This window comes from Anguilla rostrata, chromosome 14 (assembly GCF_018555375.3).
Source record: "Anguilla rostrata isolate EN2019 chromosome 14, ASM1855537v3, whole genome shotgun sequence".
Taxonomy (NCBI): domain Eukaryota; kingdom Metazoa; phylum Chordata; class Actinopteri; order Anguilliformes; family Anguillidae; genus Anguilla; species Anguilla rostrata.
Window position 1 is genome coordinate 39,966,884 of NC_057946.1, and position 22,745 is coordinate 39,989,628.

At 49.5% G+C, this 22,745-nt stretch overlaps 1 protein-coding gene across 1 annotated transcript in view; it reads left to right on the top strand.

The window, feature by feature from the left end:
* Positions 1 to 22,745, top strand: part of LOC135239960 (hamartin-like) — a 33,701-nt gene that overhangs the window by 3,170 nt on the left and 7,786 nt on the right. Inside the window, exons 2-17 of the mRNA XM_064308982.1 lie at positions 1,211 to 1,446; positions 1,903 to 2,006; positions 3,825 to 3,977; positions 5,164 to 5,308; positions 5,991 to 6,145; positions 6,373 to 6,446; positions 6,578 to 6,774; positions 7,601 to 7,713; positions 10,801 to 10,978; positions 11,406 to 11,524; positions 12,457 to 12,553; positions 13,262 to 13,363; positions 14,164 to 14,719; positions 15,827 to 15,870; positions 19,788 to 20,005; positions 22,682 to 22,696. Coding sequence (XP_064165052.1) covers positions 1,338 to 1,446; positions 1,903 to 2,006; positions 3,825 to 3,977; positions 5,164 to 5,308; positions 5,991 to 6,145; positions 6,373 to 6,446; positions 6,578 to 6,774; positions 7,601 to 7,713; positions 10,801 to 10,978; positions 11,406 to 11,524; positions 12,457 to 12,553; positions 13,262 to 13,363; positions 14,164 to 14,719; positions 15,827 to 15,870; positions 19,788 to 20,005; positions 22,682 to 22,696 — 2,379 coding nt within the window. The 5' untranslated portion in view covers positions 1,211 to 1,337. The remainder of the gene's footprint in view (positions 1 to 1,210; positions 1,447 to 1,902; positions 2,007 to 3,824; positions 3,978 to 5,163; positions 5,309 to 5,990; positions 6,146 to 6,372; positions 6,447 to 6,577; positions 6,775 to 7,600; positions 7,714 to 10,800; positions 10,979 to 11,405; positions 11,525 to 12,456; positions 12,554 to 13,261; positions 13,364 to 14,163; positions 14,720 to 15,826; positions 15,871 to 19,787; positions 20,006 to 22,681; positions 22,697 to 22,745) is intronic.

The following is a 22,745-nucleotide window of genomic DNA, read 5'->3' on the forward strand; positions in this document are numbered from 1 at the left end:
CGATGCCCGGGACTTACGGCATTCTCAAACGCTGCGGCTATGCCAGTAACACGCTCACGCAGTTAAAAATGAACGATGTGGTTTTACCTTAGCAATGGCATTAGATTGTTTAGCATGCCTTCAGAACTGCTTGCAAACCACTTCCTAAACTTGTTTCTTACTTGGGGGAAAAATGGAATGTCAAAGTAGTGGTAACTTTGCCTATAGCTGGTGGGGGAAAGGCCTTTTTTTTGTTATTGTCTGGATTTGTTGTTAAAGTAAGTTGATGAGGTGAGTCATCAGGATTTTAATTTATAGCCATGTTTATTTGCTGTTGCCATTCATAATATGAAATCCATTATAAATATGTATAGCCTATGTTTTAAACGATCAAAAAGATTTATTTCAGGCAGGGCAATGTTAATTAACATGAAAATTCCAAAACGTGAATCACTAATTTTGGTTTGTGTTCCAAACGACAACGTTCTACAGGTCAAAACAACAGCAAGACAAATCAAGCTATTTGTTGCAAACGAATAATACAATTACTATCTGCATTTGATTAATTCTTCCAAAGTAGTTCTCAATATGCATGCAGCTAATGAGTAGATCAGTTAGACGTTGTTTAGAAGCTAAAATTGAGCTATTTTAGCACTGCTAACTGCTACCGACTTCCTAAGGCCCCTTACAGAGGGAGGGAAGGGGAGTTGGGTAGGTGTAGCTCTCGTCTTTATTTTAAATGGGCAGGTGGGATGTCGCAGTCAATCACATATGTGTATTGTGCATTCATTAGTTAGCTATCCAACCACGGCAGGAGGCTAACACCAGGCAAGATCAGCAGAGCACAGAAAAGTATTTGAATCCAAAGCAAATACATATTTGACCCAGGTCTGAACAGGACCTACAAGTAATGGGTGGTTTCCTGCCAAAGTGGCTGGTGGAGTGGACAAACTTACCAAATTCAAGTTCAAATTCAGAGTGCTTTATTGGCGTGACAAAATTTGCATTTGTATTGCCAAAGCATGGCGAGGAACATGTGAAACATCAAATGACAAACATTAATAACAGAATACCAACCAGAGGTCATATTTCCCAGCACCTGGCTGGTGTTGATTCCCTGGTGTTGATTGGGTAACATCAGCTGGTTGCTCAATGGGAGGAGCCTGAGGGGATGAACCGTTCTCATGCACCGATTATTTCAGATTTAGGAAAAGTTCCTTCTTCCTTGCAGTGGTGCCTGAGGACGGGATTGGCGGCGGTCGCGGGACCCCGCCCCGTTAGGGCAGGAAACTGAGAGTGACGACGGTGACCCCTCCCCCCGTCCCCCCCGTCCCCATCCCCCCCGCCACCGGGACGCCATGGCCCGGGACCAGCCGAACGTGGGCGACCTCCTTCCGCTGCTGGAATCCTCGGACCTGCGCCAGCTGGACCAGGTCAAGGCCCTCATCACCGAGCAGCTGAGTGCAGGTCAGGCTCCTGCTCCCAGGCCCCGCCCGCACGGTGGGGGGTAATCAGGCAGGCCTGTTGGGTAGTCTGCCAGTCTGGGTCAGTGGGTTTACAGGGAAAGTGGAGCGCCGGGGTTTGTGTTTGCACACCTGTGCTGCTGCAGTCTGAAAACTCTGCTTTATTCTCTGTCTGTTTTTCTACACTTAGCCGGGTGCTGCAGTAAGAGAATCTATTGTGAATTTGAATTCTTTCCTCTATTCTGTGTGTCTGTGTGCATGCACATGTATGTGTGTGTGTGTGTGTGTGTGTGAATGTTTGTGCGTGTGTGTGTGTTTGTGTGTGCGCGTGTGTGTGTGTGTGTGCGTGCGTGTGTGTGTGGTGTGTGTGCGCGTGTGTGTGTGTGCACGTGTGTGTGTGTGCGCGTGTGTGTGTGTGTGCGTGTGTGTGTGTGTGCGCGTGTGTGCATGTGTGCTGCAGACCGAGGCTCTGTGCTGCTAAATGGGCTGGTGGATTATTACCTGGAGACCAGCTCCTCCCAGGCCCTGCAGATCCTGACCTCTGTGAGGGAGCCACACGACAAGGTGAGACATTACAGTCCTGTTACAGTACCATTACAGTACCATTACAGTCCTGTTACTGTATCATTACAGTTTCATATCAGTACCATTACAGTACCATTACATTACCATTACAGCCTCATTGTAATCCTGTTACAGTACCATTACAACCTCATTACATTCCTGTTACAGTACCATTATAATCCTGTTGCAGTCTCCTTACAGTACATTACAGTCTCATTACAGTCCTGTTACATTACCATTACAGTACCATTGCAGTGTCACTGCAGTCTCATTGCAGTCCAGTTACAGTACCATTACAGACTCATTACAGTCCAGTTACAGTACCATTGCAGTATCATTACAGTCCTGTTACTGTACCATTACAGTGCCATTGCAGTGTCACTGCAGTCTCATTGCAGTCTTGTTCCAGTACCATTACAGACTCATTACAGTCCAGTTAGAGTACCATTACAGTCCTGTTACATTACCGTTACAGACTCATTACAGTCCTGTTAAGGTACCACAACAATCTCATTACAGTCATGTTACCATACCATTACATTCTCATTACAGTACCTTACTGCACAGCTGTCTAAGCCATTGGTAACCAAATCTGTTCCAGGAGATCTGCTATCCTGTAGGGTTTCATTCCAATCCTAATAAAGCCACATCTAGCTCAACAGCTAGATATCTTGTTGAGTTGCTAATCATTAAAGTCAGGAGTGCCAAATTAGGGTTGAAATGAATACCTGCAGGATTGTGGATCTCCAGGCACAGGGTTGGTTACCACAGGTCTGAGGCATACTCTTATCCAGGGGTACATAAGTGCATTCAAATAGGTCTCCTAAGATCAGCTATACTAAATAAAATGTGCACATCAGTAGATCCAATAGAAGCTCTATAATCACATTTGTTGCTTCTATACTCAACTGCGCGAATGTGTTCAGCAGTCGTGTCAAGTGTTAAGTGAAGTGCGAAAGAGGTTCAGGGGTTAAGGGACAGATTTGTCCGTGTCTCCACATGGGAATGCAGAATGGTGAAAAAAAAAACACTCCTCACGTTCGATGTGTGGAGAACGGGCGATCGTGAATGTGCTGAACGTTTTTCTCAGAGTCCGTAGCAGCTGTGTTATGTGACGATTTTCCCAGCTGGATATTTCCTGTGTTTAGTAACTGGGGGGGGGGTGGAAAGGCGGTTATGAGCTCTGTGTAATGATCACCTCCCACCTGGCAGAGGACGGAGCCCCCATTTAACAGTGAGAGCTGACAGACTACTGATGCCCCCCCCCCCAACCCCCCTCCCCTCACCCTCCCCTCCACAACCATTTCTCAAACAAAATAATATTTTTTGGAAAACATTATAATTGATATATTTCACAGCAGTATAACATGTTGTGACATCTTGAAGTAGTAAACTGTAAATCTGCTAATATATTGCAACATATATCTAATATGTTTATTTGAATGTATTTTAACATATATTCCATTTAGGAAGAGGTTCCGCTCTGATGCCCTGGGTGGCGGGTGGGTCAGGTGGATGGATTGCCGGGTGGATGTGGAAGATCTTTAAAGCACGGCGAACACGGTCCGCACTCAGAGAGAAGTGCCGTTTCTGTATTAAAGCGCATCTGCAGCCTTGCACAGACGTAGAAGTGAAGCTGTAACACGTGGTCACTGTATTTCAGCAGTGCTGGAGCGGTGTGTTACGGTGTGCGGTGTAATGATGCGGGGCCAGCGGCTGTGGGGTCTGTCTGTCGGGTAACGGCACACCTGTTTGACTGGCATTTCTGTACGGTACTGGGCGTATCCTAATCCCCCCCCCCCCCCCACCCCCCCACAGCACCTCCTGGACAAGCTGAACGAGTGTCTGTCCAAGCCAGCCAGCCGTCTGCCCACCCTCACCCTCCTGGGCCACGTGGTTCGCAAGCAGCCCTCCTGGATCCACAAGATCACCCGCTTCCCCCTGCTCGCCTCGCTGCTCAAATGCCTCAAGGTATGCTGGGTAATCCCGCCCCCCATGTATTATACTATACTATACACACACACATACAAGCACATGCATACACGTACACAAACACATACCACACATGCATGCACACACACACACACACCAATACAAACTACACACACACACACACACCAATACACAATCCACACCCCACACACCACACACATGCACACAACACACACCGACACACACACAGCGCACACACACATGCACACACACATACACACACACAGACACACACACACACACACAAACGCAAGACTAAATAGAGTGGGGGTGGGGTGGGACCTCTACATCAGTGAAGCACTACCTTTTCTGTCTTCTGTGTCTTTAGATTTAAAGATATATTATGCAGAATTTTTACCTTGAAAATATTATAGAATTACCATGTTATCTATGATGCACCTACAATCTCTGTGTTTACATACTTTAGCCGAATTCATGCACGTTTACCTGTTAGTTATTCTAAAATATATTTTGGACTTTCCTGGGCGCGGTACTCTTTTCTATGTGGGGAGGTGTGGGTGTGTCTACAGAGCTTGTGGTTTGGGATCAGATTTCAATGTTTGCTGGTAGCTTGCTTGCCGTTGTAATGGCCCAGATTGAGCACAGCAAAGAGACAAGCCGACTGGGCTCGTTCATGAACTACACTTAACCTTGGAGTTGCTTTTTTTCGGTGGTATCAGCTGAAGTTTGCCAAGGGGATGAAAACTGACGTGGAGTTGTCTGTTGGACCTGTTAGTAACGTTATTTCTAGCCGTCCAGGTTGGGTTGCCAGACGTCCGGTTTTCAAATTATTTGCACGTGTCCGTTTCGTGGCCCTGACTCTCGACCGGACGACGTAATTGATGGGAGAAATTTGCCAGTAGTTTCTAATGAGTTTGTGCGTCTGTGACTCAGTCGGGTACTCGGGGCTGAGTGGGCGGGGTTGAAGACAGAGGTGGAGACTTCTTTGATTATAAACACAGGACCACAGCAAGGCTAGAAAATCCAGCGTAGTATGCCTGTAACTAGGCAGCGTGTTAATTTGGGCCTGCTTATAAATGTGAATGTTTAGGCTTGTATAAACATGGCAGACAGACTCAGAGGTGGTGGTTCTCATAACTGGGGTTCTGGCTGATAAACGTTAATATTTAAGCTTGTTTAATGTGTTAAAATGTGTCTCTGGCAGACGGACTCGGACGTGGTGGTCCTTATAACTGGGGTTCTGGTGCTGATCACGCTGCTGCCCATGATCCCGCAGGCGGGCAGGCATTACCTGTACGAGTTCTTCGACGTCTTCGGCCGCCTGGCCGCCTGGAACCTGCGGAACCAAGGTGAGCCCCTCCTACACCCAGGTTAGCCCCTCCCACATGCAGGTGAGCCCCTCCCACACCCAGGTTAGCCCCTCCCCCAACCCAGGCAAGCCCCTCCCACATGCAAGTGAGCCCCTCCTACACCCAGGTTAGCCCCTCCCACATGCAGGTGAGCCCCTCCCACACCCAGGTTAGCCCCTCCCACATGTAGGTGAGCCCCTCCGACATCCAGGTTATCCCCTCCCACACCCAAATGAGCCCCTCCCACATTCAGGTTAGCCCCTCCTCAATTTAGGCAAGCCCCTCCCCCTCCCAGGCAAGCCGCTCCCACATATAGGTGAGCCCCTCCCCCATCTAAGTTGTCCCCTCCCACACCCAAATAAGCCCTTCCAACAGTTAGGTTAGCCCCTCCCCCATCCAAGCAAGCTCCCCCCACACCCAGGTGAGCCCCTCCCCCACCACAGAAAGCATCCCAGAAGAGGAAGAAGCTGGGATGCTGTGGGTAGAGGAGAGCTCACTCTCATTGGCTTGTTGGCCACAGTAAGACCCTGAGTGGAAACAAGGGAGATACAGGAAACAGGAACTATTGATCGATTGGAGCAGGAATTAAAAGTTTCAGCACAGAGCAGAAAACATTTACATCATCAGGTACTTGACATCACTTCTCTGTTTGTGTGTATGCATGTGTGTGTTTGTGACCCAGGTCATGTGACGGAGGTGTTCCTGATCCACCTGCACGCCAGCGTGTACTCTCTCTTCCACCGGCTGTATGGCATGTACCCCTGCAACTTCATCTCCTACCTGCGCTCCCACTACAACATGAAGGAGAACATGGACGCTTTTCAGGAGGTGGTGAAGGTCAGCTCCTCAGCTCCTGCAGCTCCTCTGCAGTTCCTGCAGCTCTTTCATTATGAGAGAAAGCTTTGCAGCTGGAGACAATGTGAATAATCAGATTACTGTTATTGGAGGAAAATGATTGACTATGTCAATTCTTATCTGCATGGCTGTGTGTGTGTGTTTGTGTCTGTGTGCACCATACGTGTGTGTGTGTGTATATCTGTTTGATTTCTGTTCAATTCTCACAGCCAATGCTGGAACATGTACGGATTCACCCAGAATTAGTGACTGGAAACAAGGACCATGAGCTGGACCCCACCAGGCAAGTGTCACACCCTTACACCCCCACCCTGCTCCCCAAAAATCCTCTGGCTGAGGAGAGTCCAAGAATCCAGGATTCTGGCTTTTACACTCAAACGTGTCCCGCACCCACTCCCCCTCCCCGTCCTGCAGGTGGAAGAAGTTTGAGATCCACGACATCGTCATCGAATGTGCCAAAGTGTCCCTGGACCCCAAAGAGGCTTCATGTGAGGAGGGCTACTCCGCCCTGCCCGACCACGGCCCCACCCCTCTGCAGCCCCGCCCCCCGGACACCGCCCCCAACCGGGACACCGCCCCCAGCCCCTACGCGGACCTGCAGAGCAGTTATGGTCAGTCCAGCGCTCTGGCCCCCTCCTCCTCCGGCTCGCTCTGCCCTCATCTGATTGGCTGGCTGTCCTGAGCCTACCCTGCCTGAAGCCTGACTGGCCTATTTGCATGTTTATGGGCTGAATGAATGTTAAGATTCATATAGTGTCATATAGTCTTTTTGTGGGCCAACTCGGAAGTTTCTTTCGCCATGGGTTTCCTCAGTAGATTTGCAGTGCTTTTTTCCCATAGGGATTTTGTTTTCTGCAGAAATAAGGTCTGGTTAATGTAAGATAACGTAAGTTAACGTAAGCCTAAGACAGTTTCACATTTTGTTCTACAAGATAAATTACACCCGTTGATATCTCAACTCGTTGATATCTCAGCCATGAATTCGTTATGTGCTTTAAAAAAGTAAGTTGCTAACAACTGGAAATCTGCCGAGGGAACCCACGGATCAAAAATGCGATACTCACTTTCGAGTTTTAGGACTACAAACTGTAACACCCTGTTGGTCTGTGATGCGAAATGGGCTGGCTTATCAAGACTGCCATTTTAATCATTTGCTGATGATCTGTCTGTACACACCCTGTGCAACAAGTGATGTAATGGGGCTTGAAAAAAAAACATTTGCGGCCATCTTGTAGTTTTTCCAGTGTGGTGAATGTGAGAGTTCTCTGTTGCTAAGCGTTGCTGGAATTGTAACTGTTTCTGTTCACCTTGGAAAAACATGGGGGTCACTTGCCTATGTGATGTCACAAAGAGAGGTTGCCATGGCGACGGTGTACAGGACTGGGGATGAGGTGTTGGTGATGCCCTAATTTGGAGTGCTGCTGTTTTTTTCTGCAGGAAGCTCCTCCTCCACCTCCTACTGCGACCCCCGCCAGACCCTACCCCCACTTATGCCCCCGCTCTCAGGGACACACCCCCCCCACGACAGCCCCCACATCCCCCAACGGCAGGTGAGTTCCCTAATTGGCCTTTCACATTTGTATTGTCATTATTGTAAACTTTCTAAGCTGAAGCCTGTTGTTCCCCATACTCGCTGTAGTCCACGAGCCAGTGCATGTAGGAAATCTGCTTAGGCTGAGCATTCACAGCCCTAATGCCTCCGCTTGCCTTCCAGCAAACACCCACATCAAAACAAAGCAGAGCCTTAACACAGAGGCTCGTATAAAACACAGCAGAGCCTTAACATGAAGGCTCATATAGAACACAACAGAGCCTTAACACTCAGGCTCATATAAAGCACAGCAGAGCCTTAACACTCAGGCTCATATAGAACACAGCAGAGCCTTAACATGAAGGCTCATATAGAACACAACAGAGCCTTAACACTCAGGCTCATATAAAACACAGCAGAGCCTTAACACTCAGGCTCATATAAAACACAGCAGAGCCTTAACACTCAGGCTCATATAGAACACAACAGAGCCTTAACACTCAGGCTCATATAAAACACAGCAGAGCCTTAACACTCAGGCTCATATAGAACACAGCAAAAACCTTAACACTCAGGCTCATATAAAACACAGTAGAGCCTTAACACTCAGGCCCATATAAAACACAGCAGAGCCTAAACACTCAGACTCATATAGAACACAGCAGAGCCTTAACACTCAGGCTCATATAGAACACAACAGAGCCTTAACACTCAGGCTCATATAGAACACAGCAGAACCTTAACACTCAGGCTCATATAAAACACAGTAGAGCCTTAACACTCACGCCCATATAAAACACAGTAGAGCCTTAACACTCAGGCTCATATAGAACACAGCAGAACCTTAACACTCAGGCTCATATAAAACACAGCAGAGCCTTAACACTCAGGCTCATATAGAACACAACAGAGCCTTAACACTCAGGCTCATATAGAACACAGCAGAACCTTAACACTCAGGCTCATATAAAACACAGTAGAGCCTTAACACTCAGGCCCATATAAAACACAGCAGAGCCTTAACACTCAGGCTCATATAGAACACGGCAGAGCCTTAACACTCAGGCTCATATAGAACACAGCAGAACCTTAACACTCAGGCTCATATAAAGCACAGAAGAGCCTTAACACTCAGGCTCGTAAAACATAGCAGAACCTTAACACTCAGGCTCATATAGAACACAGCAGAACCTTAACATTCAGGCTCATATAGAACACGGCGGAGCCTTAACACTCAGGCTCATATAAAGCACAGCAGAACCTTAACACTCAGGCTCATATAGAACACAGCAGAACCTTAACACTCAGGCTCATATAGAACACAGCAGAACCTTAACACTCAGGCTCATATAAGGTCCGCACCACCGTGATGTTCCTGTGATCTTGGACACCAGCGCATTATTGTAAACTTTCTAAGCTGAAGCCTGTTGTTCCCCATACTCGCTGTAGTCCACGAGCCAGTGCATGTAGGAAATCTGCTTAGGCTGAGCATTCAGCCCTAATGCCTCCGCTTGCCTTCCAGCAAACACCCACATCAAAACAAAGCAGAGCCTTAACACAGAGGCTCGTATAAAACACAGCAGAGCCTTAACATGAAGGCTCATATAGAACACAACAGAGCCTTAACACTCAGGCTCATATAAAGCACAGCAGAGCCTTAACACTCAGGCTCATATAGAACACAGCAGAGCCTTAACATGAAGGCTCATATAGAACACAACAGAGCCTTAACACTCAGGCTCATATAAAACACAGCAGAGCCTTAACACTCAGGCTCATATAAAACACAGCAGAGCCTTAACACTCAGGCTCATATAGAACACAACAGAGCCTTAACACTCAGGCTCATATAAAACACAGCAGAGCCTTAACACTCAGGCTCATATAAGGTCCGCACCACCGTGATGTTCCTGTGATCTTGGACACCAGCGCCACAGCCGTAAAAACAGGAATTGCTTTGCTGTTGTTTTTCTGCCGATTTTGGCTGGTGCATTTCCACACGGGCTGTTTGCACTTGGTAAACCTTAAGGGGGAAGGGGGGGCCCTTCACTGTGAGTAAATCAGCCCCCCCTCATGCTCCCCCAGCCTGAATCGCCCCCTTGTTTCCAGCAGTGTGCAGAAAGCAGGCTGCTGCAGAGGCAATGACTCATCCTGGGTGGGCGTGCTGCAGCTGCTCCCCAAAAAAGAAACGCGGCACTCAGACGCATGTTGCCCTGGCGATCGCGGCACTCAGACGCATGTTGCCCTGGCGATTGCGGTGTTCAGACGCATGTTGCCCTGGCGATTGCGGTGTTCAGACGCATGTTGCCCTGGTGATTGCGGTGTTCAGACGCATGTTGCCCTGGCGATTGCGGTGTTCAGACGCATGTTGCCCTGGCGATTGCGGTGTTCAGACGCATGTTGCCCTGGCGATTGCGGTGTTCAGACGCATGTTGCCCTGGCGATTGCGGTGTTCAGACGCATGTTGCCCTGGCGATCGCCGCACTCAGACGCATGTTGCCCTGGCGATCGCGGCATTCAGACACGTTACCCTGGCGATTGCGGTGTTCAGACGCATGTTACCCTGGCGATTGCGGTGTTCAGACGCATGTTGCCCTGGTGATTGCAGCGTTCAGACGCATGTTGCCCTGGTGATTGCAGCGTTCGGACGCATGTTGCCCTGGTGATTGCAGCGTTCAGACGCATGTTGCCCTGGCGATTGCGGTGTTCAGACGCATGTTGCCCTGGCGATTGCGGTGTTCAGACGCATGCTGCCCTGGCGATTGCGGTGTTCAGACGCATGTTACCCTGGCGATTGCGGCGTTCAGACGCATGTTACCCTGGCGATTGCGGCGTTTAGACGCATGTTGCCCTGGTGATTGCAGCGTTCAGACGCATGTTGCCCTGGCGATCATGGCTGATGCATGTACTCTTGTTCTGGTCTGTGTGAGTTTAACAGAGCTCAGTCTAAGAACATGAGCTGTGTGAGTTTAACAGAGCTCAGTCTAGGAACATGAGAGAAGAAATATTAGAGGTGTATTCCTGCAGCTTTTCAGAGGTGACATAAATGCACTATTTATATGGTTCCTCTTATTTCCACCGCCCCCCCCCCCACACACACACACAGACACAGATCCTGAGCTGTGATGTCACTTCCTCCGGTGTGACGAATGACCCCATCTGGAGCCCCTCCTCAATCTGCGGCATGGCCACACCCCCCTCCTCTCGGGGCATCTCCCCCACCAACGCCTCGGAGCTTTCCCAGAGTGCCTCTCACTTCCCCAGCCATGCCCACGCCATGCCAGGTCAGCTCCCCTTTCCCCCTCCTCTCTCTCTTCTCTCCTATCCTTCCCTCTCCTCTCTCCGCTGTTTCTGCTATCCTCTCCCTCTCCGCTCCTAGCCTCCCCTGTAAAGTCTCACTTCCTCTCCCTGCTCTCCTCTCCTCTTCTCTCTCCCTCACTGTCTCTCTCTCTCTCTTCTCTGCTATCCTTCCATCTCCTCTCCTCCTCTCTCCGCTCTTTCTCTCTGCTTGTCCTTTTCCGGTGTTTTCCGCAGGTTGATAAACTGTAGAGGGGTGCTGTGCAGCGTTCTGCCTCCTATTAGCAGTAGCCTTCAAAGTTTCCCACGGGGGATATTGGGCCCTGTTAAATCAGCCTGTTCAAGCAGCCCTCCCAGCAGAGTGTATGAGAGGCCTCAGTGGGCGTGTTCTGTGTTTCTGTGTTTCCATGGCAGCAGCTGGGAAAGGACCGCCCTCCTCCTGCACCCCTGCCGCCTCTTCACCACACCCCTCCCTCACAGAGGAGCGTCTGCACGCCCTGCTCCCCAACACGGCCAGCCCGCCAAGACGCAAGGTACCCTGCGCTGTGTGTGTGTGTGTGTGTGTGTTTTTGAGAGTGTGTGTGTATGTGTGTGAGTGCGTGTGTGTGTGAGTGAGTGTGAGTGTGGTGTGAGAGTAGGCAGTGTGTGTGATGTGTATGTGTGTGAGTGCGTGTGGTGTGTGAGGTGTGTGTGTGTGTGTGTGTGTTGTGTGTGAGTGTGTGTGTGTGTGTGTATGAGTGTGTGAGTGTGTGTGTGTGTATGTGTATGAGTGTGTGAGTGTGTACGTGTGTGTGTTTGTGAGAGTGTGTGTGTGTGTGTGTGTTTGTGTGAGTGTGTGTGTGTGGATGTGTGTGGTGTTGTGTGGTGTGTGTGTGTGTGTGTGAGAGTGTGTGTGTGTGTGTGTAGTGTGTGTGTGGTGTGTGTGTGTGTGAGTGTGTGTGTTGTGTGGTGTGTGTGTGTGTGTAGAGTGTTGGAGTGTGTGTGGTGTGTGTGTGTGAGTGTGTGTGTGTGAGAGTGTGTGTGGTGTGTGTGTGTGAGAGGTGTGTGATGTGTGTGTGTGGAGTGTGTGCATGTGTGAGTGTGTGTGTGTGTGAGTGTGTGTGTGTGAATGTGGGGCATGTGTGAGTGTGTGTGTGTGTGTGTGTGTGGAGTGTGTGTGAGTGTGGGTGTGATGTGCGGAGTGTGTGTGTGTGTGTGAGAGTGTGTGTGTGTGTGTGGTGAGAGTGTGTGAGTGTGAGTGTGTGTGTATGTGTGTGAGGTGTGAGATGTGTGTGAGTGATGTGTGGTGTGTGTGTGTGTGTGTGTGAGGTGTGAGTGTGAGTGTGTGAGTGTGTGAGTGTGTGGGTGTGAGTGTGTGAGTGTGAGTGTGTGTGAGTGAGAGTGTGTGCGTGTATCAGTATACAGTGCATCAGTATTAGCTGTGTGCTTGTTCTGTGGAAACGGCTCTGACAGCATGTGTCTGCAGGGCCGTAGAGCCAGGGAATCCTGCAAGCCCTGCCTGAAGAGGCAGGAGCCAATCAGAGAGCTGGAGAGAGGCAGCAGCGCGGACGCAGACAGCCGAGGTCAGCACCAGCCAGAGAAATGCCGCTCTGTACTAACCCGATGGTCTGTTCCTGTGTTGGAGGTTAGGTTTGGGACACGACTTACCAACGCTGTAGTTCATTAATATTCATGGGGAGGCGTGTCATTACCGTCACCTTTGATCACTCCCCTTTGTTAATATTTGGACCATGAAATGACCACAAAATGCACTTTTTGGACGTCGCTTTGGATAAAATGTAATTTTTCAAGATGTGTCAAGCTGGAATGTTGCTGCCTCAACGAAAAAAGAGAACTGAGTTGTAAAGACGGAGAATCTAGGGAGAATCTAGAGAATCTGTGGAAATACCCATTCAGAGCTTTCCACCATTTTACTGGGTTAGATTGCATCCTGCGGTCAGGATGTTTAGGTGTTTTTAAAGGGGATCCAGCATTCTTCAGTGACAGAATAAACCCAGAGGAAGTGTTTGTTTGGCCATCCCAGTATTTGGCGTATTAGGGGAGCGTTGCGGTGGGCTTGGTACGTCTCAACGGGCATTCCCAGAATTGAGTTACACGATTACATTTTTCAAGGGACCTTTAGGAATATAATTATTAAGTGATATTCTTCCAGGAAAATTATGCTTTTAATACTTATTAAAGGGACTTTTGCATGGGGTCCTACGGTGACATGTGGTCTGACCAATGGGGTTCTTTCCCCGCCCTCTCTGTCCCCCATGTCCTCCAATCAGGTGGTGTCTGTGAGGGTGCACGCATGAACCTGACGGAGGTGTCGGCCTTCGTGAAGAAGCAGGAGCAGGAGCAGCAGCAGCGTGCGGAGACGGAGCGGGAGGGTGAGTGGGCGGAGCCTGGCCTGGTGGGGCGAGGCCGGGAGGGGCATGGAAGGGTGGGGCCGGGCGTGGTGGGGCTGGGCGGGGCGTGGAAGGGCGGGGTGGGATGTGGTGGGGCTGGTCAGGAGAAATACTCATTCAGACTTTTCCACCATTATACCGGGTTAGCCTGGAGGCTCAGATCAGCCTGTGTAGATGCTTTTAAAAGGGAGCAGCTAGGCAGGGTAGGGCGGGGCAGCGTCCTCTGCAGGGGACATCAATGTCCCACTTTGGGCCAGGACACAGTGATGATTGACAAGGCTCTGTGTGTAGCCACTGAAAATGTTCCTGTTTGAGAGAGAACTGCAGGTTTTGGGTAACAGTAGAATATTGGGGTGTAGGTTTTGGGTAACAGTAGAATATTGGGGTGCAGGTTTTGGGTAACAGTAGAATATTGGGGTGCAGGTTTTGGGTAACAGTAGAATATTGGGGTGTAGGTTTTGGGTAACAGTAGAATATTGGGGTGTAGGTTTTGGGTAACAGTAGAATATTGGGGTGTAGGTTTTGGGTAACAGTAGAATATTGGGGTGCAGGTTTTGGGTAACAGTAGAATATTGGGGTGCAGGTTTTGGGTAACAGTAGAATATTGGGGTGCAGGTTTTGGGTAACAGTAGAATATTGGGGTGCAGGTTTTGGGTAACAGTAGAATATTGGGGTACAGGTTTTGGGTAACAGTAGAATATGTGCAGTGGTACACCCCGCTCTGCTGAACAGCAGTCTCCCATACCCCGTCCCGTCTCGTTCTCCCGCCCCTGTCCCGACAGAGGCCATCACCGAGGAGCTGCTGAAGATCACCCAGGACCAACGGGACGTCCCGGCCCCGCCGGGGCCCTTCTACCGCACCACCGAGACTCTGACGGGTGCCCAGGAGAAGCCCTCGCCCGCCCCCCCGGGCCCTCGCCCCCCCTGCCCGGGACAGGCGCCGTCCGCGCCCGACAGGACGGAGGAGGCGCCCGCGGCCCTCTTCGCCCCCATCGACCGCCCCGCCCCCGCGGGCCGACCCCCCCGCAGCCCGCCGGCCCCCGAGGAGGAGGGGGGCGCGGCCGCCCCACCCAAATACGGCCCCTTCTCCCCCCCCAGCCCCTGCAAGACTCCGCCCCCTGCCTACAGGGACCTGTTCGACCTGGCGCTGCCCAAAGCCGCCTCCCTGTTCGTGGGGCGGCGGACCGCGGAGGCGGCGCGGCGGGCTGGGGAGGGGCGGAGACCGGAGGAGGGGCAGGGGGAGGGGCTTTGGGAGGGGGAGGGGTTTACCACCACCGAGTCCCCCTTGGAGGTGCTGGACCGCCTCATTCAGCAAGGCAGCGACGTCCACGGCAAGAGGTGAGCTGGCTCTCGAGCCGCTGGGGGTGGGGAGGGGGAGTGGGGGCAGGGGGGGCCCATACCCTCTACCCACTTCCTCATTTTTTGTGCCACCCACCCCTTATTAAAATATACCCTAGCATATGTCCGCGCATATTTCTACGTTTAGGATTATGCCTTTGTTACAATGACTGCACGTGCAATACTCTGTGTAAATTGGTTGTTTGGATTAGTTTGAGCAAGCAGAATTTGATTGGTCCTTGGAGTGAAAGTTCACCTGCTCTTTGTCATGTGGCCTGTATCACGAAGCAGAGTTATCTGGATAATTGCGCTGAGTAAAGACCTGGAACAGCTCTTTTTACTTCAGTCCACGTACCGGATTTGGGAGTTACAGGTTTTACTCGGCGCAGTTAGCGTGAATCCGCCCCAGTTCCCCCCCCGAAGACCCACGACCAGAGCCCAGGCCTGAGTACCCACTGTGCTGCTGACTGCAGTCTCATGTTTTTAAACGCATCAGCAGGGCTGATGCTCGAACCTGGCCAGACTGCCCTCTGGGCGTCTGAAAGGTCCCCATGGGGAGTTTAGGGTTCTTGCTCTGTGGTGTTTGGGACGCGAGAGCAGCTGCTGGCGGTGTGTGGGGGGGGGGGGGGTAGGATGGCCCCGCCTGGGGATCGGATCGCACATCGTGTGGGAAACAGGCAGCCATTGTCCCGTGCCGTAAAAACACAACAACGGCAGCACAGTCAGGGGCAGCAGTGTGCTCGCTGATTCCAGAATCTCCCCCGAACCCCCCCCCCCCCCCGAGCCCCCGAGCCAGCCCCCACCCTAATGCTGGCCTCAAAGCTTGGCTGTGATGTGTGGTTCACTTTAGGAATGTAACTGAATTAAGTGGGTGGGGGAGGGGCACAGATTTAGAGCTGGTGGGTGCCACTCTGTAAGACTCTGCTGTGTTCTACTGTAATACATGACCTTTGGACCTTAACTTAATTCCCCATCTCTCTCTCTCTCTCTTACTCTCTCTCTGTCTCTCCTTCCCCATCTCTTGCTCTCCCTCCCTCCCCATCGCTCTCTCCCTCCCCCTCCCTCTCTCTCGCTCTCTCTCTCTCTCTCTCTCCCTCTTTCGCACAGATCACCTTTGCCGAGCAGGTCAGCTGATTGGAACCATTTTGGAGGTAAGCAGGAGTATTAGAGCTGCCTGAGGAGCCCCAGTGCTTTATCCCCAGCCTCTTAATCTGTGAGAATCCCCTCAGATATACCAAACAGCAGATCTACTGAGAATCCCCTCAGATATACCAAACAGCAGATCTACTAAGAATCCCCTCAGATATACCAAACAGCAGATCTAGTAAGAATCCCCTCAGATATACCAAACAGCAGATCTAGTGAGAATCCCCTCAGATATACACAACAGCAGATCTAGTAAGAATCCCTCAGATATACCAAACAGCAGATCTAGTAAGAATCCCCTCAGATATACCAAACAGCAGATCTACTAAGAATCCCCTCAGATATACCAAACAGCAGATCTAGTAAGAATCCCCTCAGATATACCAAACAGCAGATCTAGTAAGAATCCCCTCAGATATACCAAACAGCAGATCTAGTAAGAATCCCCTCAGATATACCAAACAGCAGATCTAGTAAGAATCCCCTCAGATATACCAAACAGCAGATCTAGTAAGAATCCCCTCAGATATACCAAACAGCAGATCTACTAAGAATCGCCTCAGATATACCAAACAGCAGATCTACTAAGAATCCCCTCAGATATACCAAACAGCAGATCTAGTAAGAATCCCCTCAGATATACCAAACAGCAGATCTAGTGAGAATCCCCTCAGATATACCAAACAGCAGATCTAGTAAGAATCCCCTCAGATATACCAAACAGCAGATCTAGTAAGAATCCCCTCAGATATACCAAACAGCAGATCTACTAAGAATCCCCTCAGATATACCAAACAGCAGATCTACTAAGAATTCCCTCAGATATACCAAACAGCAGATCTAGTAAGAATCCCCTCAGATATACCAAACCGCAGATCTAGTGAGAATCCCCTCAGATATACCAAACAGCAGATCTAGTAAGAATCTGCTCAGGTATACCAAACAGCAGATCTAGTAAGAATCCCCTCAGATATACCAAACAGCAGATCTACTAAGAATCCCCTCAGATATACCAAACAGCAGATCTACTAAGAATCCCCTCAGATATACCAAACCGCAGATCTAGTGAGAATCCCCTCACATATACCAAACAGCAGATCTAGTAAGAATCTGCTCAGATATACCAAACAGCAGATCTAGTAAGAATCCCCTCAGATATACCAAACAGCAGATCTAGTAAGAATCCCCTCAGATGTACCAAACAGCAGATCTAGTGAGAATCCGCTCAGATATACCAAACAGCAGATCTAGTGAGAATCCGCTCAGATATACCAAACAGCAGATATAGTGAGAATCCCCTCAGATATACCAAACAGCAGATCTAGTAAGAATCCCCTCAGATATACCAAACAGCAGATCTAGTAAGAATCCCCTCAGATATACCAAACAGCAGATCTAGTAAGAATCCCCTCAGATATACCAAACAGCAGATCTACTAAGAATCCCCTCAGATATACCAAACAGCAGATCTACTAAGAATCCCCTCAGATATACCAAACAGCAGATCTAGTAAGAATCCCCTCAGATATACCAAACAGCAGATCTAGTGAGAATCCCCTCAGATATACCCAACAGCAGATCTAGTAAGAATCCCCTCAGATATACCAAACAGCAGATCTAGTAAGAATCCCCTCAGATATACCAAACAGCAGATCTAGTAAGAATCCCCTCAGATATACCAAACAGCAGATCTAGTGAGAATCCGCTCAGATATACCAAACAGCAGATCTAGTGAGAATCCCCTCAGATATACCAAACAGCAGATCTAGTAAGAATCCCCTCAGATATACCAAACAGCAGATCTAGTAAGAATCCCCTCAGATATACCAAACAGCAGATCTACTAAGAATCCCCTCAGATATACCAAACAGCAGATCTACTAAGAATCCCCTCAGATATACCAAACAGCAGATCTACTAAGAATCCCCTCAGATATACCAAACAGCAGATCTAGTAAGAATCCCCTCAGATATACCAAACAGCAGATCTACTAAGAATCCCCTCAGATATACCAAACAGCAGATCTAGTAAGAATCCCCTCAGATATACCAAACAGAAGATCTAGTAAGAGTCCCCTCAGATATACCAAACCGCAGATCTAGTGAGAATCCCCTCAGATGTACCAAACAGCAGATCTAGTAAGAATCTGCTCAGGTATACCAAAGAGCAGGACTAGTAAGAATCCCCTCAGATATACCAAACAGCAGATCTAGTAAGAATCCGCTCAGGTATACTAAAGAGCAGTACTAGTAAGCTACTGGAATGTGATTAATTCAATATCTGTTATCTAACTTCAAAATAGAGGTTGAACCTCCTCTGCGCGAACAGTTATACATAGAAGGAGGAGACTAAAAGTGATCTCCAGTAGTGTGGCTCTATACGGATCGCTATCTATCTTGGTAGACGCGGACGTGCCTCTGACTTGTGTAGCCTTTATGAATACAAGTGTGTATCCTGCTGTGACACTAGTGTACAGGTGAGTAAGTACGGGGTGCAGATATCCTGAGTACTGTTCGTATGCTAAGACCTGAAAACTGCTAGGTGTGCAGCTGTAAGGGTCAAAGAGGAACGGCAGGTTCAAGTGAATGCAATTTATTGTACAGTATGTTAATAATGGCAATATACTATGGTTTGTGTGCAGAAAGCAGAGGTGGACAATCCAGGTTCAGAAAGTAAAAATTCATCCCTGGATTTTGTTCCAGTCACCTGGATTTGCTAATGAGCACCATTCTTCAGCCAGGAGGTAGAGCTAAATCAGCTGGCTGAGTTCAGGGGTGGATGAAATACATGGCAGGACTTTTACTTTCTGACCCCTGGAATGTCCACCTATGGCAAAAAGTGTGTGTAGTTGAATGCTATACACGTATGATACATAGGATTCACCTCAAACTATTCTACTTTTCCCAATATATACCTAAGGAAAAAGACAAAAAATAAAGACGTCATAACAAAACAGTAACATTGTTGATCCTGCTTGTCCGGGCTCTATAAGCCGGTTTTAAACTTTGTAGCTGACCTCACCATCAAAGACACCAACTTAAGGTTTACATAATGCTGATCCAGTGGTCTCTTTATCGAACCCGGCTGACTCTCTGTCAGCACAGTAAACACAGTCTGTTTTTTTTTGGGGGGGGGGGTCAGATAAGGGGCGTGCTTCTGTAAACCGCTCTACGGTGTGTTTCATAAGGGCTTTATTCACCCTGCTGCTGCAGGGACTCTCAGTCCTCCTCCTCCTCCTCTTCCTCCTCCTCCTCCCGGAGAGCCTCGGGGTTCACTTGGCGCTTCACTCGGGCAGGAAATCCATTCCCGGAGGGTCCGGGTCTGGATTTCACTCCAGCTCCCGCTCCTCAGCGCTTAACTAGGCCGGTCACGAGCCAGCATTTCAGCCACATTCATTTATAAGCTGTGGTACTTTGGTCTAAATCTGCACGCAAACCCATGCTGATGCAAACCGCTAATTGGTGGATTTATCCAGGGTAGTTGGCAGAAACTAAGACGTGCATGTATCCCAGACCACCAGTGATATCCCATCCCTTACTTAGCTGATCAGTTTTCCCAGACCACCAACAGTATACCATCCATGACTTAACTGATCAGTTATCCCAGACCACCAGCGATATCCCATCCCTGACTTAACAGATCTGTTGAAGGCGTTGATTACACAGCTGCTTTCTTGGGTCTGACCGTTCTGCTGGTTTTAGAGTGAACACAGCAAGTGGACCCTGTGGCTCTTCTGAACCACCACGTGCCATTGCACCATTGCTGGATTTGAGCCTGCAACCTCCAGGTTATCGGGCTCTGTGAACTGCTCCTGTACAGCACCGCAGTACTGGATCACGCTCGCGGCTATGCCAGCGCGCGGGGGGGGGGGGGGACTGTGTAGATCAGGCTGAATGACGCAGTCTGTCCTTCTTCCCAGCAGGCTCCGCCCCCTGGGACGAGCTGCAGACGCTGCGCAGCCAGCTGCTCCTGCTGCACAGCCAGCTGCTGTACGAGCGCTACAAGAGGGAGCAGCACGCCGTGCGCAACCGCCGCCTGCTGCGCCGCATCATCAACGCCACCGCGCTGCAGGAGCACAACAACGCCATGGTAACACCTCCGCGCCAAAACCAGCGTCAGCTGATACTGTACACACACAGAGCAGGCTGGGCTTAGGCTGTAATGTACACACACAGAGCAGGCTGGGCTTAGGCTGTAATGTACACACACAGAGCAGGTGGGGGTTAGACTGTAATGTACACACACAGAGCAGGTCGGGGTTAGACTGTAATATACACACACAGAGCAGGCTGGGCTTAGGCTGTAATGTACACACACAGAGCAGGCTGGGCTTAGGCTATAATGTACACACAGAGAGCAGGCTGGGCTTAGGCTATAATGTACACACACAGAGCAGGCTGGGCTTAGGCTGTAATGTACACACACAGAGCAGGCTGGGCTTAGGCTGTAATGTACACACACAGAGAGCAGGTCGGGGTTAGACTGTAATGTACACACACACAGCAGGTGGGGGTTAGACTGTAATGTACACACACAGAGCAGGCGGGGGTTAGACTGTAATGTACACACACAGAGCAGGTGGGGCTTAGACTGTAATGTACACACACAGAGCAGGTGGGGGTTAGACTGTAATGTACACACACACAGAGCAGGTCGGGGTTAGACTGTAATGTACACACAGAGCAGGTCGGGGTTAGACTGTAATGTACACACACAGAGAGCAGGTGGGGGTTAGACTGTAATGTACACACAGAGCAGGTGGGGGTTAGACTGTAATGTACACACACAGAGAGCAGGCCGGGGTTAGACTGTAATGTAAACACACACAGAGCAGGTTGGGGTTAGACTGTAATGTACACACAGAGCAGGTGGGGGTTAGACTGTAATGTACACACACAGAGCAGGTGGGGGTTAGACTGTAATGTCACACAGAGAGCAGGTTGGGGTTATTAGACTGTAATCTACACACAGAGCGCAGGTGGGGGTTAGACTGTAATGTACACACACACAGAGCAGGTCGGGGTTAGACTGTAATGTACACACAGAGAGCAGGTGGGGCTTAGACTGTAATGTACACACACAGAGCAGGTGGGGGTTAGACTGTAATGTACACACAGAGCAGGTCGGGGTTAGACTGTAATGTACACACACACACAGCAGGTCGGGGTTAGACTGTAATGTACACACACACAGCAGGTCGGGGTTAGACTGTAATGTACACAGACAGCAGGTGGGGGTTAGATTGTAATGTACAAACACAGAGAGCAGGCTGGGGTTAGACTGTAATGTACACACACAGAGCAGGATGGGGTTAGGCTGTAATGTACACACACAGAGCAGGTCGGGGTTAGACTGTAATGTACACACACAGAGCAGGTCGGGGTTAGACTGTAATGTACACACACAGAGCAGGTCGGGGTTAGACTGTAATGTACACACACACAGAGCAGGTCGGGGTTAGACTGTAATGTACACACACAGAGAGCAGGCTGGGGTTAGACTGTAATGTACACACACAGAGCAGGTGGGGGTTAGACTGTAATGTACACACAGAGAGCAGGCTGGGGTTAGACTGTAAGGTACACACAGAGCAGGCTGGGGTTAGACTGTAATGTACACACAGAGAGCAGGCTGGGCTTAGACTGTAATGTACAAACACAGAGCAGGTGGGGGTTAGACTGTAATGTACACACACAGAGCAGGGCGGGGTTAGACTGTAATGTACACACAGAGAGCAGGCTGGGGTTAGACTGTAATGTACACACACACAGAGCAGGCTGGGGTTAGGCTGTAATGTACACACACATAGCAGGCTGGGGTTAGACTGTAATGTACACACAGAGAGCAGGCTGGGGTTAGACTGTAAGGTACACACAGAGCAGGCTGGGGTTAGACTGTAAGGTACACACAGAGCAGGCCAGGGTGGAGCAGACTGTAATGTACACACTGTGGAGCAGCCGGTGAGCTCAGACTGAATCTACACACTGAGACAGCCGGGGAGAGTACACGAACTTGGTGACCCCCCAGAGACGTTGAGCCTGCACAACGATACATCTCAATCCCTGAGGACACAGCCGACAGTGAGCAGCAGGTACCCACATATGATGACAGCGAGACGGATGGTACCTGCACTCACAACCACGATACCGCATAGCTATCACACCCCATATACTACACAGACCCAAGCGCATTACACCTCACATATATACACCCACATATATACACACTCACATATATACACACACATATATACACACTCACACTCATATATACACACTCACATATATACACTCACATATATACACACTCACATAGATACACCCACATATATACACACTCACATATATACACTCACATATAATAACCCACATATATACACACTCACACTCACATATATACACTCACATATATACACACTCACACTCACATATATACACACACATTTATACACCCACATATATACGCACTCACACTCACATATATACACCCACACATATATACACACACACACTCACACACCTAAACACACACACACACACACACACACACACACACACACATATATATGTACACACACGCAGCAAGAACCAGGAGCTGCAGGTACACACACACACACATATACGCACACACACACACACACGCACACACCTACATACGCACATACCCACACACGCACACACACACACACACATACACTCACACACACTTACACACACACAACCACAACACACACTCACACACACCACACACACACCACATACACTCACCACCTATACACACACACACATACACTCACACACACACACACACAGCAGGACCCAGGAGCTGCAGGTACACTCTCTCACACACCTATACACACACACGCACACACACACACACA